We start from the raw sequence: 14,334 nt of genomic DNA, 5'->3' as shown, positions 1-14,334 counted from the left end.
ACCGATATATTATACTTTAAAGGCGCCATTTTGACTTTTGCCTTTGACATTCTCCCGACATCCGATATTAATCGGATAATGTGAAAAACGCTCTTAGCTTTAAGTACAAAAACTAAAGACTTAGAAATTATTCTACAAACTATAAAGGCAAAAAATGCATGAATATATCATTAAAAATCTCTTTTTTGTATAAGTTATCTTTTTAAAGTGCTTATTTCACTAGGGGCCCAAAATACCGCCACGTGAATTGGCAGTGACATTCAATAAAATTATGGCGTTTCTAATTTTTATTGAAATAATTTAAATATTATTTAATTTTATGTAATTTAAAGACTTGCCATTCGTTTTTTTGATTTTGAAATTTTAACTTTAGCTCTGTGTTCATAGAGTCCAAACTCAATGTAAAATAATTATAGAAGGTCAACCAAATAAGGTCAACTAAAAAAGGCGGCAAATTTTAAAAATATGGGGCACACCGCAGCCAATAGTCTTTATAATACGCGTGCCTTTATAAACCTTGACGTTTGTGGAATCATCAACAAGCCATATCACTTAAAAATTGATGATTTTGTTGACCGTCTAGATTTATAACATGGGGCCCCAGGAGTATAGGCAGGGGTAAAGTCTGGCGTCCACTAGGCGGTCGAGTTGAGTCTCATTAATTCGCCTTCTGTATTTCTTAAGCAACTGCGTCCATTAGCGACGAGTAGAATGCATTCAAATGAATGAGGACTCGATTCGACGTGGCTCGATTCCGCTTAAGGTCACTGCCAATTTAAGTCACACGGTATTAATCGCTGTCCCCTAATGAAGTAGCATTAATGCTTGGTGCGTTGCGCTGGCGCACGCACGCAGAGGGCGGGCTGGGCCGCCATCTTGTGCCATCACCTCGCGGCCATCTTGTTTTCCGCGTCCTTGGCGTCGTCTTGCGAGAGGTCGCGAGTCTCTTGCACTGACTCCAGTGCGACGTCGAACGATGTTTGTCGGCTGGAAGAGATGGTTCATATCAGATTAATTATGTTAAAATGGTTCAAACGAACGAAATGTAGGCTTCCCTTTTTCGGGAACATATAAGAAGAAGGCTTTAAATCTAGCAAATAGCGAAACAATTGAAAGCGAGCACGAAACGACTTTGTTACGAGTGCATAACGAAATCTAGTAAATCTACAGCAAAAACGTTGCACGTTGGCGGCGAACTTAATGCTTACTCGCGGCAAGCTCGCTTCGCTCTTGCGTCAAAGTGGTAACGAACTCGCTTCGCTTTCAACTCGCTCGTAATTCGCGTACAACTCGTTAATGTGGTAGCTGCTACTTATGGTAACGATGTCCAGATTTATTGCAGTAAAATAAGTCTGTATCTATACTCTAATTTTAATTGCCAGAAAACGAGAAAAAAGGTACGGCCGAGGAAAAATTAGTTTGTGGTGCCTCATTGTGAAGTCTTTGGCAGCCAAGATTTATACCTGTCCATAAGATAGTTCCCGGGGGCTGAAAGCGACCGGCCCGAGCGCGCCAGGCCTCCTCGCTTGGGTTTCTCGGCCTCCTTGATGGTCTCCGAGGACTCGCGGCGGGAAGTGCTGCCTTCCCGGCTTCGGAGGAACGGGTTCTGGAACATAACATGAGGAGATATTGAAACAAATGAACAACATATCTGAAAAGCCTGGATGTGATGTGGACACGAGTATGCCTATGAAATGTGTCAGCAACAGGTCTGTTACCTTATTGAAGAGAGGTGGCAAACACAACCACCGCCGCGTATGGATAACCGAAACACCAGACTTGTTCTAGGCGCGTTACCAGCCTTTTAGATGGAAGTATGCTCTTTTCTGTTGTAGATTGAAAATTATTATGATGTGATTGCTATGGGTAAAACACCTTTTACAATCACTACACCAAAAGTTTTTGCGGCTCTAGTAAGCTTTGATAACTCAGTTGTCTAAAAGCAATTGTTATTCCAGAGAGTCTCAATTTCAAGATGTCTTCGACCCTAAAACCGATTGATCATTTGTATTAAACGATGATGTGAGAAAGAAAGGAGCAAATGCTGAGCTGATGAAAGACAAAAGAAATGGAAGAGAAGAACGTTTTGCGCTATCTCCACATAACGTAGAATAAGGATAGGGGTAGGAGGGGGGGGGGGGGGGGTGTAGGAGGATGAAGAAGATACCGACCTGAAAGCTGTGTTTCTTGAGCATGGTCTTGATGAGGATGAGAGTGGACAAGTTGGGTATGGAGGTGACAACGCGCGCCATGTCCTCGTCTGTCACTTCCACAAGCCGGCAATTCTCTTGTTCCGACGGTAGAGGATCAGCTCCGTTGTTTGTCACCCAGCCGTGTTCCTGTACAAAAGAAGTTTTTTTCACGAAAATGAATGTCAGGAAATGCTAAAAAATTAGCTTATAATAAATTTAAAAGTGGAAAAGCTCTATTTTAGGTAAGGCTTGAACTAGCAGCACTCTGCCAACTGAGCCACCAGGACTTCAACCAAGCCAGCAAAATTTTCCACTTAGGTCAATGGGACATGTACCTTAAGAGTCTTCTGAATGCTAAGCATTTGTCCGATAATCATCGTTTGCAAAAATAAACCACTTAGTGGAGTTGAAATTGGCAGCCAAAAAGAACAATTTATATTTTGTTCGGAGCCTACAGATATCAGTTTACCAAATAATATCAGACACTCAGGAAAAATCACAATACCGAATAACTGACAGGTATTGTTTGGCGATGAATATAATTACAGGCTTCTTAAAAGTGAACAGCTTTGCAAATAATAAGATACTTAAATTACCTAAGAAGTGTTCAAATAACTGTGAACATAGCCAACAATTTCGTCTAAGATTAGAAGATTACTATCGCTCTCTCACCTTAATCTCATGCATCGTAGCTCTTTTCATCCGATCATTATCCAACATGCGTTAACCACTTTAGTGGCGCAGAAAGGGCCTCGAAAGAAACTTCAGAGGTTCCGACAGCGATTGCTGAGCTATTTCAGCGCACGTACACCTAGAGATCACAGGTTGTAGTGCTATCTTACTCTTTCATACCTTAATCTCATGCATGGTCGCTCTTCTCGCTGGGTCCTTATCAAGCATCCGTAGAAGCAGACTCTTCAGAGGCGCAGAAAGGGTGGGTCTTGATGGAAACTTCAGAGGTTCCAACAGTGCTCGCTGAGCTATCTCGACGCATGTACCATGCCAGGGTACTCTTCCGGTAACCATGGCATAGAGGGTCACGCCTAGCGACCAGATGTCTGCCGCCTGGAGAAAACAAAATATGTAAGGTTCAGTGATTCCTCGAGATTTGAGTTGTTATTTCCGACGTAACATCCTACATTTCATGGCGACCCTGCCAGTCAGGATACACAGCAGCCCCAGTCTAGAGCCCCAGTTCATGGTAGCTAATGAGGATTTGACTAATGGATAATGATACATTTAACGTCACAATATAGTACATACAAAAGAAGACATGTAAACATTAGGTACATTGACTGTCGTATCTGAGGTATCTTTGGTTTGATGAAACTATTGTCATGAGTCGATTTCATACTAAGACAGGAATCAATGCCTCGTTAATAGTTATACTAATAAGGTGTAATGATTTAGAAAAGGTCTTACCTCCCCATTATACCGATCAGCGGGTGCCGCTGCCTCAGGAGCTCTAAAAGCCGGAGTCCCCACTCCCCCCGCTAGCCCTGCATCAGCCAACTCCCCGCAAGCACCAAGATCAGCTACTTGGACCCGACCGTCACCAAGGAGGAGGTTAGCTGGTTTGATGTCTCGGTGAGCGATACGTTGGTAGTGTACTGTTAAAAAGAGTAATTAGAAACCAATATAAGTAAATTATCTGTGTTATTAAAAAAAACTATGCTTTCCGTTAAAACTTTCCCTGTATTGTTTATCCAACATTTTTGGTTTCAAAGATATTGATCAATTTGTAAGTCAAATTTGTCATAAAGCTCGAGTACTTGTTTTTTTTTTGATGGTGCGACGTTTTAGCATCCCGTACTCAAAAAGGCCAAATTTAAAATGGACACGGTTGCTAAACTCGTAAAAAACAAAACTACTTTTTTTTCAATAATAATAATAAAAAATATTTCGGAATATTCTTGTACTTACAGTACTCAATACCTAGAAGAGAATCTCGGAAGTACTTCCTGGCTAGCTCCTCACTCAGCGGGTTATCCGTCGGTATGTCGATGACTGGTCCACCTTCCAGAAGCTGGAACACCAGGTACAGCTGGTCTTCTTCAGGGTCGTCCAACACCTGGAAACAATCCTCATGTTAGACGGGCACTAAGAGTCCGTTTTACTTAAGACCGAAGACATATGTAACTCCCTATAGACGGATAAAGTCTAAAAAAAAAACGTACCTCTAAGCCATAGAAAAAAAGGTACGGTGACCTAGATGGCGTTACACCTTTGGAGAACGCTCAACTAGATGGCGCTAATATTAATATTTGACATTTTAATACATATCAAGCTAAGAATATGGGCCAATTGTCAAAACTGAGGTTCAAAAGTTCTAAGCTTGTGTCGAGTGATGGCTGTCTATGCACTGTGATTACACAATTTACTTTGACAGTAACGCTCTGTACTCGGTCCTCTTTGCTTTAGACGGACTAAGCTTGAGCCAAGCAAGCACCGCAATCGGTTATCATTATAAAAATAAGACAAAAACTAAACCAAATATTAAATGCAAACAGGTTCCAAAATAATACAGTTGTTCGTATAGGTACTTATTCGGGCGTGATTTCGTATTGACTTGCAAAGTAGCCGCCAAGTTTCCAAAGTTCCGGCAGGCCAGCACTCAACAGGTTGACGACTTGTTGAATAATGTTGAATGACCGAATCATTACACGCGTGGTTACGTGGGAAAAATATTATAAATGGCAATGTTGCCATTCACAGAGTTTTGTTATTCAATGTCGTATCAAAACAAAATCATAACCATAACAAATTGTAAAATATGAACAGACTTCTGAAATAAGACAAAGACGTATAAGGCACAGCGGGGCAAATCTCGACTGGGGGGCAATTGTAACTAACCCATTTTTTCCATTATTACACTATGATGTTGAGTTCTACATGTATCTACTGAACACGCCTACCATATATAACCGGTGGACACTCTGTTTAATAATGCAAACATTGTAAAACATGGAAAAAATGGACCAGTTACATTTGCCCCTCAGTCGAGAATTGCCCCGCTGTACCTTAGTTAGTTGTTCGGGTGTAATTGTTCGCAAATATTGACTTGTAAAGTAATAAGCCACCAAGTTTCCAAAGTTCCGGCAGGTCAGCACTCAACAGGTTGACGACTTTGTTAGAAAAATATTAGACTTTCATGTCTTGGAGCATTCCATGAAAAACTCTACCAATGTCCCGTACAGTCGCGAATTATCTCAAAACTGGCTGGGGTAAAACCCAGCCAGTTTTCCTCCGAGGTAATGTGCAGAATTATGCACAGAAAACTGATTGCATGCTTTAAAAGCCGAAAACAAAAGCGCAATTCATTAAACATTATGCGTTTGCACGTGAAAGCCCGTGGAATGCTCCTATTCCTGTTTAAAGTAAGTGCGTTTTCACATTATCCGATCGGATATCGGATGTCGGAAGGATTTCAAAGGCAAAAACCCAAGATAGCGGCTTAAATGTATGGGATATTGGTCCTACATCCGATATCAGATCGGACAATGTAAAAACGCATTAAGATGCGGAAAAAGTAAGAGTGGCCACTCTGCCAGTAAAATATTGTAAACACTGTACAGGCGTACACGGGTCTTCTAAGTAGCGGTGGATGGATAAGTATCCATACTTACTAATATTATAAATGGGAAAGTGTGTGTATCTGTTTGTTTGTCCGTCTTTCACGGCAAAACGAAGCGACAAATTGACGTGTTTTTTTAACTGAAGATAGTTGAAGGGATGGAGAGTGACATAGGCTACTTTTTGTCTCTGTCTAACCCCCCACTTCCCTGAAATGGGGGGTGGAAGTTTGTGTGGAGAATTCAGCAATTTTCGAATTCAACGCGAGCGAAGCCGGGGGCAAAAGTTAGTAGTTACATAAAGCGATGGGGGCGTAAGCCGGAAATTCCCGAAACTTTGGCGCTTTGAAAACTGTAAAGTAGGTATAACTACACGCGCAGTCAGAGGAGTTTATTGAACAGTGCGAAGTTAGGCGGAAACGCTTAAACTTGAAAAGGTTTCGTTACAGTACGAAAGGATGTTTATGGTTGAGTAAAACTTTTGCATCTCCTGAAAATAACGAGTGTCGAGTATCTATGTCTTTATTTATTTTTCAGTACAGATGGTGTTATTTTTACGCACTAGTTCGAGAAGCGGTTCATTATATGCCAGGTCGAAACTTCGGAGGGCCATCTGTACTGAAAAACGTCGTACGATACACGTGCGAAAAGGAAATTCGTAATTCGTGTCGATTTAAAACACTTCCTTCGGTCGTTTTTTAATTTATCGCCACTCGTTTCGAACTTCCTTTTTTACGCACTTGTATCGTAATGTACTATTTTATACCACGTCGGTGGCAAACAGGTATACGTCCCGCCTGATGGAAAAATGTCGTCATTATGTAAACCTACTCGTTGATTTGCAGACCTTATACTCGCTAACAGTTCACCAAATTATTTATTATCTATAATCTATAATAGTTTCGATGCATAGGGAAAATTGCAAGTGATTAAGTAGTTTTTTTTAATACAAGATGGCCAGTTACTGGAAGGGAGCCAGTTACTGGCAATTTACCCTAAATATATTTTAATATTTTTTCAACTTCGTCATGAAAAATATTCAACACAAGACATAGCAAAATATTGCTTAAAACGTAATAAAATGGTTCAATAATTTGTGCCAATTCGGGGTGAAACGCAGTACCTAAGTATAAAATCAATTATAATTTCCAAATCCTAAAGTCTCAACGATTTAAAGACACTCATTTTATATAAAAGAAAATGTGCAAAGTGCAAACACATGAAAATCCAACCTTTTTAGGGTTCCGTAGTCAACTAGGAACCCTTATAGTTTCGCCATGTCTGTCTGTCCGTCCGTCCGTCCGTCCGTCCGTCCGTCCGTCCGTCCGCGGATAATCTCAGTAACCGTAAGTGCTAGAAAGCTGAAATTTGGTACCAATATGTATATCAATCACGCCATAGCTGGGCATTAACTCGTTAATCCGTTAATCGTTAATTAACGAAGTTAACATTTCGATTAACGAATTAACTTTTAAGTTAACTTCAAAAAATGTTAACGGACTCGTTAACTTCCGTTAAACTTCTCCGAGTCCGTTAATCGTTAATTTAGCAGGGCCGGCGCCATCTGCGCTGCGAAAAACACGTTCTGAACGCTACTATAAAAACCCGAAGTACGGCAAATCCTAGAATTTACCGATGTCGAAAGCTAAACCCCGAAATAATACCTAAATAAGTATTATTTACGTGGGTTTGCTTTTTTTACCAATGTTGATTCGGTGAATCCTAAGTTTTACCATGGTGAATGTTCTAGTGATAGGGCAGCAAATTCGAGCCCAATTTACGACCAAATTAACTTCCTTAGCCACATTAACCGCCCGCCCCAGTCCCAACAGCCCAACATCACCAGAATCACGCTTCCGCCTGCTGTGAACTTGCAGCTCTTCTGACAGAGCTCTCGGAAGTAGCTCAGGCGATCACTCACTGCCTTCTACATGCAGCCTAAAGTTAAATAGGCTTACGTACTTCGAACTTTTATAGTAATATATAACACATTGCAGTGGATTACTGATCAGAAGATCACGTGTTAAGAGCGCTATGACAAAAAAAGGCGATATATTGTAAAATACACAATATTCATCGATAAAATTGTACACTTTACCCCTACCAAAAGACAGTAAAAGTACTTGTTTCAGTTAGAACATCTTATTAACTGTCGGTTAATTAAAAAACATATGGAAGAAAAAGCTTATTCAATTAGTAATGATTTTTTTTCTGATGCTCGTTTAGGAAAAACCGCGTGAAGCACTGATTTCGGAGCTCTTATTGTGTACAATTTGATAAGCTCACTCTCATAAATGTGGTAAATTTAAGTTCCTAATATCCTGTACCTTAGGCCCATTAAACAATATTTATCATTTAATCCTTTTGAAATTGAGAAATTGAAAGTAAAACGAACTCAATTTTGTCTTGAGAATACATCGAAACAAGTGATCATTTCTCCGAAAATCTACATGTTATCGAAGTTATTTTAGTATATAAATAATCTGCACAATCTGCTTAAATTGCTGCTATCCATTAGTCGTTATAATATTTTATAATGATTTTTTGCCAATTTTTTGAAAACTAGCCCTCCCGTCGCTATATTACCGGTGACGAACGCCCGCGATTTCAGTGCCGCGTCGGAGCTCGTGAAGGTAAGACGTATGTCGCTTTGCTCTCCGAGTTTTCATCGCAAACGACGAGAATATTTTATCGTTGTGTGGGTCGGACGCCTTGTTTATACACGGGCTAACCCCGCATTGTGTGTGTGTATACAGCGACCAACGAATTTGATCCTAGATCCGTAAGTATTTGCTTTTGTAATATTTTGTTATGTTTGAATGTTAAAGTATTAGAACATTTAGAACGTTGTGATGACAAATATGTTAAAATTACAATACGGTCTAAGACACAACAAGATGGTACACGGGATCTGATGATGGAGACAGATGGTGGTCACCAGTACTAATGAACCGTATGACTAAACAACTTCGTGTTTAGACTCATTGGGTTCGTCTCAACAAGACCTTTGACAAGAGGTGGTACTCAGGGTCTGATGATGGAGCCAGATGGTGGTCACCAGTACCAATGAACCATATGACTAAACCGCTTAGTGTTTAGGCTCATTGGGTTCGTCTCAACAAGACCTTTGACAAGAGGTGGTACTCAGGGTCTGATGATGGAGCCAGATGGTGGTCACCAGTACCAATGAACCATATGACTAAACAACTTCGTGTTTAGGCTCATTGGGTTCGTCTCAACAAGACCTTTGACAAGAGGTGGTACTCAGGGTCTGATGATGGAGCCAGATGGTGGTCACCAGTACCAATGAACCATATGACTAAACCGCTTCGTGTTTAGGCTCATTGGATTCGTCTCAACAAGACCTTTGACAAGAGGTGGTACTCAGGGTCTGATGATGGAGCCAGATGGTGGTCACCAGTACCAATGAACCATATGACTAAACCGCTTCGTGTTTAGGCTCATTGGGTTCGTCTCAACAAGACATTTGACAAGAGGTGGTACTCAGGGTCTGATGATGGAGCCAGATGGTGGTCACCAGTACCAATGAACCATATGACTAAACAACTTCGTGTTTAGGCTCATTGGGTTCGTCTCAACAAGACCTTTGACAAGAGGTGGTACTCAGGGTCTGATGATGGAGCCAGATGGTGGTCACCAGTACCAATGAACCATATGACTAAACCCCTTCGTGTTTATCCCATTTTAAATCGGAATATGATGCGTCTAACATAAAGAAAATATGTATCATCACTTACGTTACAAAGCAATAATCTCCACCTAAATTGAAAGTGGTCCCAACAGTCGACAAATCGTCCTATGAGATTATTTTAATACTGTGTTTACACAGCTCATAAAAACACAATATAAGCGAAAAATCTGTTTTATTTAACAACTTACCTGAAGGTAACAAAAACTCGGTTAAAAACCGAAATTCGAATCGGTTTCGAGTTTCACCGAAAAAAAACCGAAACTCGGTTTTCGGTTCTAGCTGCATTCCCTAGACCCTGAGTACCACCTCTTATCAAAGGTCTTGTTAAAACGAACTCAATGAGCCTAAACACGAAGTAGTTTAGTTACATGGTTCATTGGTGACCACCATCTGGCTCCATCATCAGACCCTGAGTACCACCTCTTGTCAAAGGTCTTGTTGAGACGAACCCAATGAGCCTAAACACGAAGTTGTTTAGTCATATGGTTCATTGGTACTGGTGACCACCATCTGGCTCCATCATCAGACCCTGAGTACCACCTCTTGTCAAAGGTCTTGTTGAGACGAACCCAATGAGCCTAAACACGAAGCGGTTTAGTCATATGGTTCATTGGTACTGGTGACCACCATCTGGCTCCATCATCAGACCCTGAGTACCACCTCTTGTCAAAGGTCTTGTTGAGACGTACCCAATGAGCCTAAACACGAAGCGGTTTAGTCATATGGTTCATTGGTACTGGTGACCACCATCTGGCTCCATCATCAGACCCTGAGTACCACCTTGATGTAATTAGAATTGTATTTGACTTATTTTATCATCATGTATTATTAATATATACTTTGCTCTAATACTTATAATAATACTTATCATATAACAAAATCAATTACCTACTTGGGATGGGATCTACTTAAATATGATCATAGTTTATAATTATTACTAATTTTTAAATAAATTTTAACATAATTAATATTATTTTGCGCTATATTCTAGTATTTTCGTGCAAAATAATGTTTATTAGAAATCAAAAGTTTATATTGAGATAGTAGATTGTAGTTGTTAACAAAATTCCATAGGAAGGATCAAGATTGTTTTCTCCATTATTGTAGTGCGAGCGAGTGGAAAGACGTGCTAGAAAGGGTCGGCATATTGGGCTCGCGCGGCGGGTAAAATACCTAATTTCGCCCGACGCCGAAATGTTATAACGCTCTTAACGGATTATCGATTAACTTTAACTTACGTTAAATTTGTTGAAATGTATCGCTTTAACGATTAACGAAGTTAACTATTTTAGTAACGGATTAACGATTAGCGAAGTTAACTATTTGATTAACGGTGCCCAGCTATGAATCACGCCAACAAAGTGCAAAAATAAAAAATGGAAAAAAATGTTTTAATAACCCTTCAGGTGGCGAAATCCGGGAGCCGACCGCACGTAAAGTGGCAGGTAACCGGGAGCCGGACTTGAAATAAAAAGCTGTTGAGTGGCAAGGATACCGATAAAATGACAGAAAAAGTTTACCCTTGAGTGGCGGGGCCCTCACGGGTGGTCATCGCGAATGTCACTTGTGTTACAAAAATTTTAATTTCTCAAAAAGTGTAGGGATGTTGTGCATAAACCATATATCACTGGATTCATTATGAAACGGCTAAAATCATTCCATAGCAAAAAATACATTCCATTTATGTGAATTTTGCTAGACTCGATCAAATATCAGGTGGCTACGTTTTCCACTTCCATGTATTAAAGTAACTTTATTTAGGAAAACAAACAGTAAATTGTATAAAAAAGTAATTCAGGGACTTAAATATACATTTATTTACACTTATATCCCTTTTTTTAACATATTACAGTACAATTTTTGCAAAAAAGACGGTTTTTAAACACGTGTCTCAAATATGGCAGGCGGTTGGTCCAATCAAATTGGGTCATATTTCAAGCTGTTTTGAAGTTGAGGGTATTGGACCTTTACTGAATGCCGTCCTTGTTTAGTGACGAATGGTTCGTGCAAGTGTGAGGAAGCTAGATACAGTTTTAGACGGTTTTATTTATATATTTAGGCATATCGTCGCACGGGGTCCGGGAGCCGGTCCCTGCCACTTATCGGCTTGTTTTTCCCAGAGTCCGGCTCCCGGCGCCTGCCACTTAACGGAATGTTTTATAAAACGACCGTGCCACTTATCCCCTATGCAACTTGTAGCTCCGCCACCTGAAGGGTTAGGGTACCCCCCCCTACATGTAAAGTGGTGGCTGATATTTTTTTTCATTCCAACCCCAACGTGTGATATATTGTTGGATAGGTATTTAAAAATGAATAAGGGTTTACTTAGATCATTTTTTGATAATATTAATATTTTCGGAAATAATCGCTCCTAAAGGAAAAAAAAGTGCGCCCCCCCCCTCTAACTTTTGAACTATATTTTTATTTTATTTTATTTTATTTTATTGATTAGGGAAACAAACAGCATACATAATTTCTTATAGTTTACAACGATATGTTAACACATTAGCCAAAACAGTTTCCACTGAAAGTTAGTACATACAATTTTGCTCTGAGAGACAAATGTTTAAAAAATATGAAAAAAATCACAAAAGTAGAACTTTAACTATAAAACTCCCGTGAGACTCATACATATTTAAAAATATTTTAAGCGGGTTACTCACGTATTAAGTCGATATAGCGTTCGACATGTTTCGGCTCAATTTCGAGAGCCTTTCTCGAGAGTAGCGACACCCCGCCTTTACATGTCGAGAGCGCGACGCATACTGCGGGCGCTTGCTCGGTGCGCGCGGCTGCTGAGGACAGGCGCAGGGGGGGGTCGGCGGCGCGGGCGACGTCACCGTGGCGAGATCGGAGCTACCCACTATGTTACCTGCTTTTGACAAAAGTAACATAGTGGGTAGCTCCGATCTCGCCACGGTGACGTCGCCCGCGCCGCCGACCCCCCTGCGCCTGTCCTCAGCAGCCGCGCGCACCGAGCAAGCGCCCGCAGTATGTGTCGCGCTCTCGACATGTAAAGGCGGGGTGTCGCTAATCTTGAGAAAGGCTCTCGAAATTGAGCCGAAACATGTCGAACGCTATATCGACTTAATACGTGAGTAACCCGCTTAAAATATTTAAAAAAAAAAAAAAAGTAGAACTTTATAAAAAAATTCTAGGAAAATTGTTTTGAACTTGATAGGTTCAGTAGTTTTTGAGAAAAATACGGAAAACTACGGAACCCTACACTGAGCGTGGCCCGACACGCTCTTGGCCGGTTTTTTCAATCAAGCTTACACGTTTTGTGTCAAATTTCTCCATGTCAATACTCCTACACCAGCCTCTCCCAAAATTTACTTTGTTTTCTCGAAAAAATATTAAATCGAGATAAATTCGAGACAAAATGATACCCGATACTGGCGCAACGAACTCTCGAGTTCTTTGTCAACAGTGTGACTCATCACGCGGATCCCAGGTTTTACTTTATTTTCTGAGGAGCGATAGTTTGTTGTTTTTAGAAGAGACAAGAGAATATACAAAGACGGATAAAATCTAAAAAAAACGTACCTCAAAGCCATAGAGAAAAAGGTACGGTGGCCTAGATGGCGTTACACCTTTGGGGTACGCTCTGCTAGATGACGCTAATATTAATATTTGACATTTTAACATATATCAAGCTAAGAATATGGGCCAAATTGTCAAAACTGAGGTTCAAAAGTTTTAAGCCTGTGTCAAGAGATGGCAGTCTATGCACTGTGATTACACATTTTACTTCGACAGTAACTCTCTATAATACTCGATCCAGTTTGGTATGGATGTGGTATGGATTTAAAATCAACTGTGGTGACTTTTACTTTTTTTTAGAAATGACCAGTTTTTTCAATCATCGATTAATATCGTGCAAATTTTAAGACACAAAAAAATAGTACATTACATCAGAGGCCGGGAAAATGAGGATTTCCGGCCAAGTGGGTATATACGGCCGAGCGAGCGTGCGAGCGAGGCCGGATAGGGATACGAGGCCGGGAATCCGTTTTCACGCCGAGGCATGTATAGTGCTTTTCTCAAACATACAATGAAATAAAAAAAAAATGCTCTAAAGGACAATATTTTATTTATTAAGTGACAAAATACAAATACACTCAAACGTCAAGTGTGACAAGTATCCAGGTCACACAAAAATTTAAAAAAAAAGTGACATGACAGTACTGACACTACTGACAGCTTACTTAAAAAAGTTACTTTGCAGGCCTAGGCCTAAAAAATAATATGAAATCCCTTTACAGTCCTCTCGAGTTGTTGCGCCCAAAAAGCGATACTTCCCAGCCCATTTTAAGGAACGTAAAGACAATATTTCATTGCATGTTTGAGAAAAATATATATTGAGTATCATGTCGTTGACGATTCACTCTCTATCAGTTCTCTTTACAACACTCATTTACAAGTCTCTGTGTTTAAGGCAAGAATTCAGTAAATCTTAGGGTAGATATTTTTGTCCTCTCAATACAAGTGAGCTCCTAGAAAACTCAGTCCTGAGTGTTTTTCATTTGTTTCTTCAGCCGTTATTAAATTATAGCTATTGCTCTTGAACACTGTTCTTACGTTTATTTATCTGTATTTTACGCATTCTATGTAATATTTTTATTTCGTCAACAGGATAGTTGAGGCTCATTTATAAAACAGAAATTAATATACGTCGAAAGAATATGCGTAAACAATATTGCACGCTGAAATGTCATTAAAATCAGAATCAGTATCTCCAATGAATTTGTGATAAAATGTTGTGTGCACAAGATGAATTGAAAATTGGCAAACGTGCCAACGTTGGGTGAATCAACTTTTTCTTGCCTGTTATTGCCATGGTTAAGGTCCCCTGAGC

At 40.1% G+C, this 14,334-nt stretch overlaps 1 protein-coding gene across 1 annotated transcript in view; it reads right to left on the bottom strand.

The window, feature by feature from the left end:
* Positions 1-484: 484 nt before the first annotated feature.
* LOC125236327 (calcium/calmodulin-dependent protein kinase kinase 2) overlaps positions 485-14,334 on the bottom strand; it is a 178,354-nt gene continuing 164,504 nt past the window's right edge. The window contains exons 6-11 of the mRNA XM_048143080.1: positions 4,116-4,263; positions 3,615-3,802; positions 3,045-3,257; positions 2,172-2,339; positions 1,464-1,606; positions 485-987 (exon numbers count right to left, since the gene is read on the bottom strand). Of these exons, the coding sequence (XP_047999037.1) occupies positions 885-987; positions 1,464-1,606; positions 2,172-2,339; positions 3,045-3,257; positions 3,615-3,802; positions 4,116-4,263 (963 nt within the window). The 3' untranslated portion in view covers positions 485-884. The remainder of the gene's footprint in view (positions 988-1,463; positions 1,607-2,171; positions 2,340-3,044; positions 3,258-3,614; positions 3,803-4,115; positions 4,264-14,334) is intronic.

The sequence above is a fragment of the Leguminivora glycinivorella genome, chromosome 19 (genome assembly GCF_023078275.1).
Source record: "Leguminivora glycinivorella isolate SPB_JAAS2020 chromosome 19, LegGlyc_1.1, whole genome shotgun sequence".
Classification (NCBI taxonomy): domain Eukaryota; kingdom Metazoa; phylum Arthropoda; class Insecta; order Lepidoptera; family Tortricidae; genus Leguminivora; species Leguminivora glycinivorella.
The sequence above is the reverse complement of the archived record's forward strand: the minus strand, read 5'-3'. Positions and strand labels throughout refer to the sequence as shown.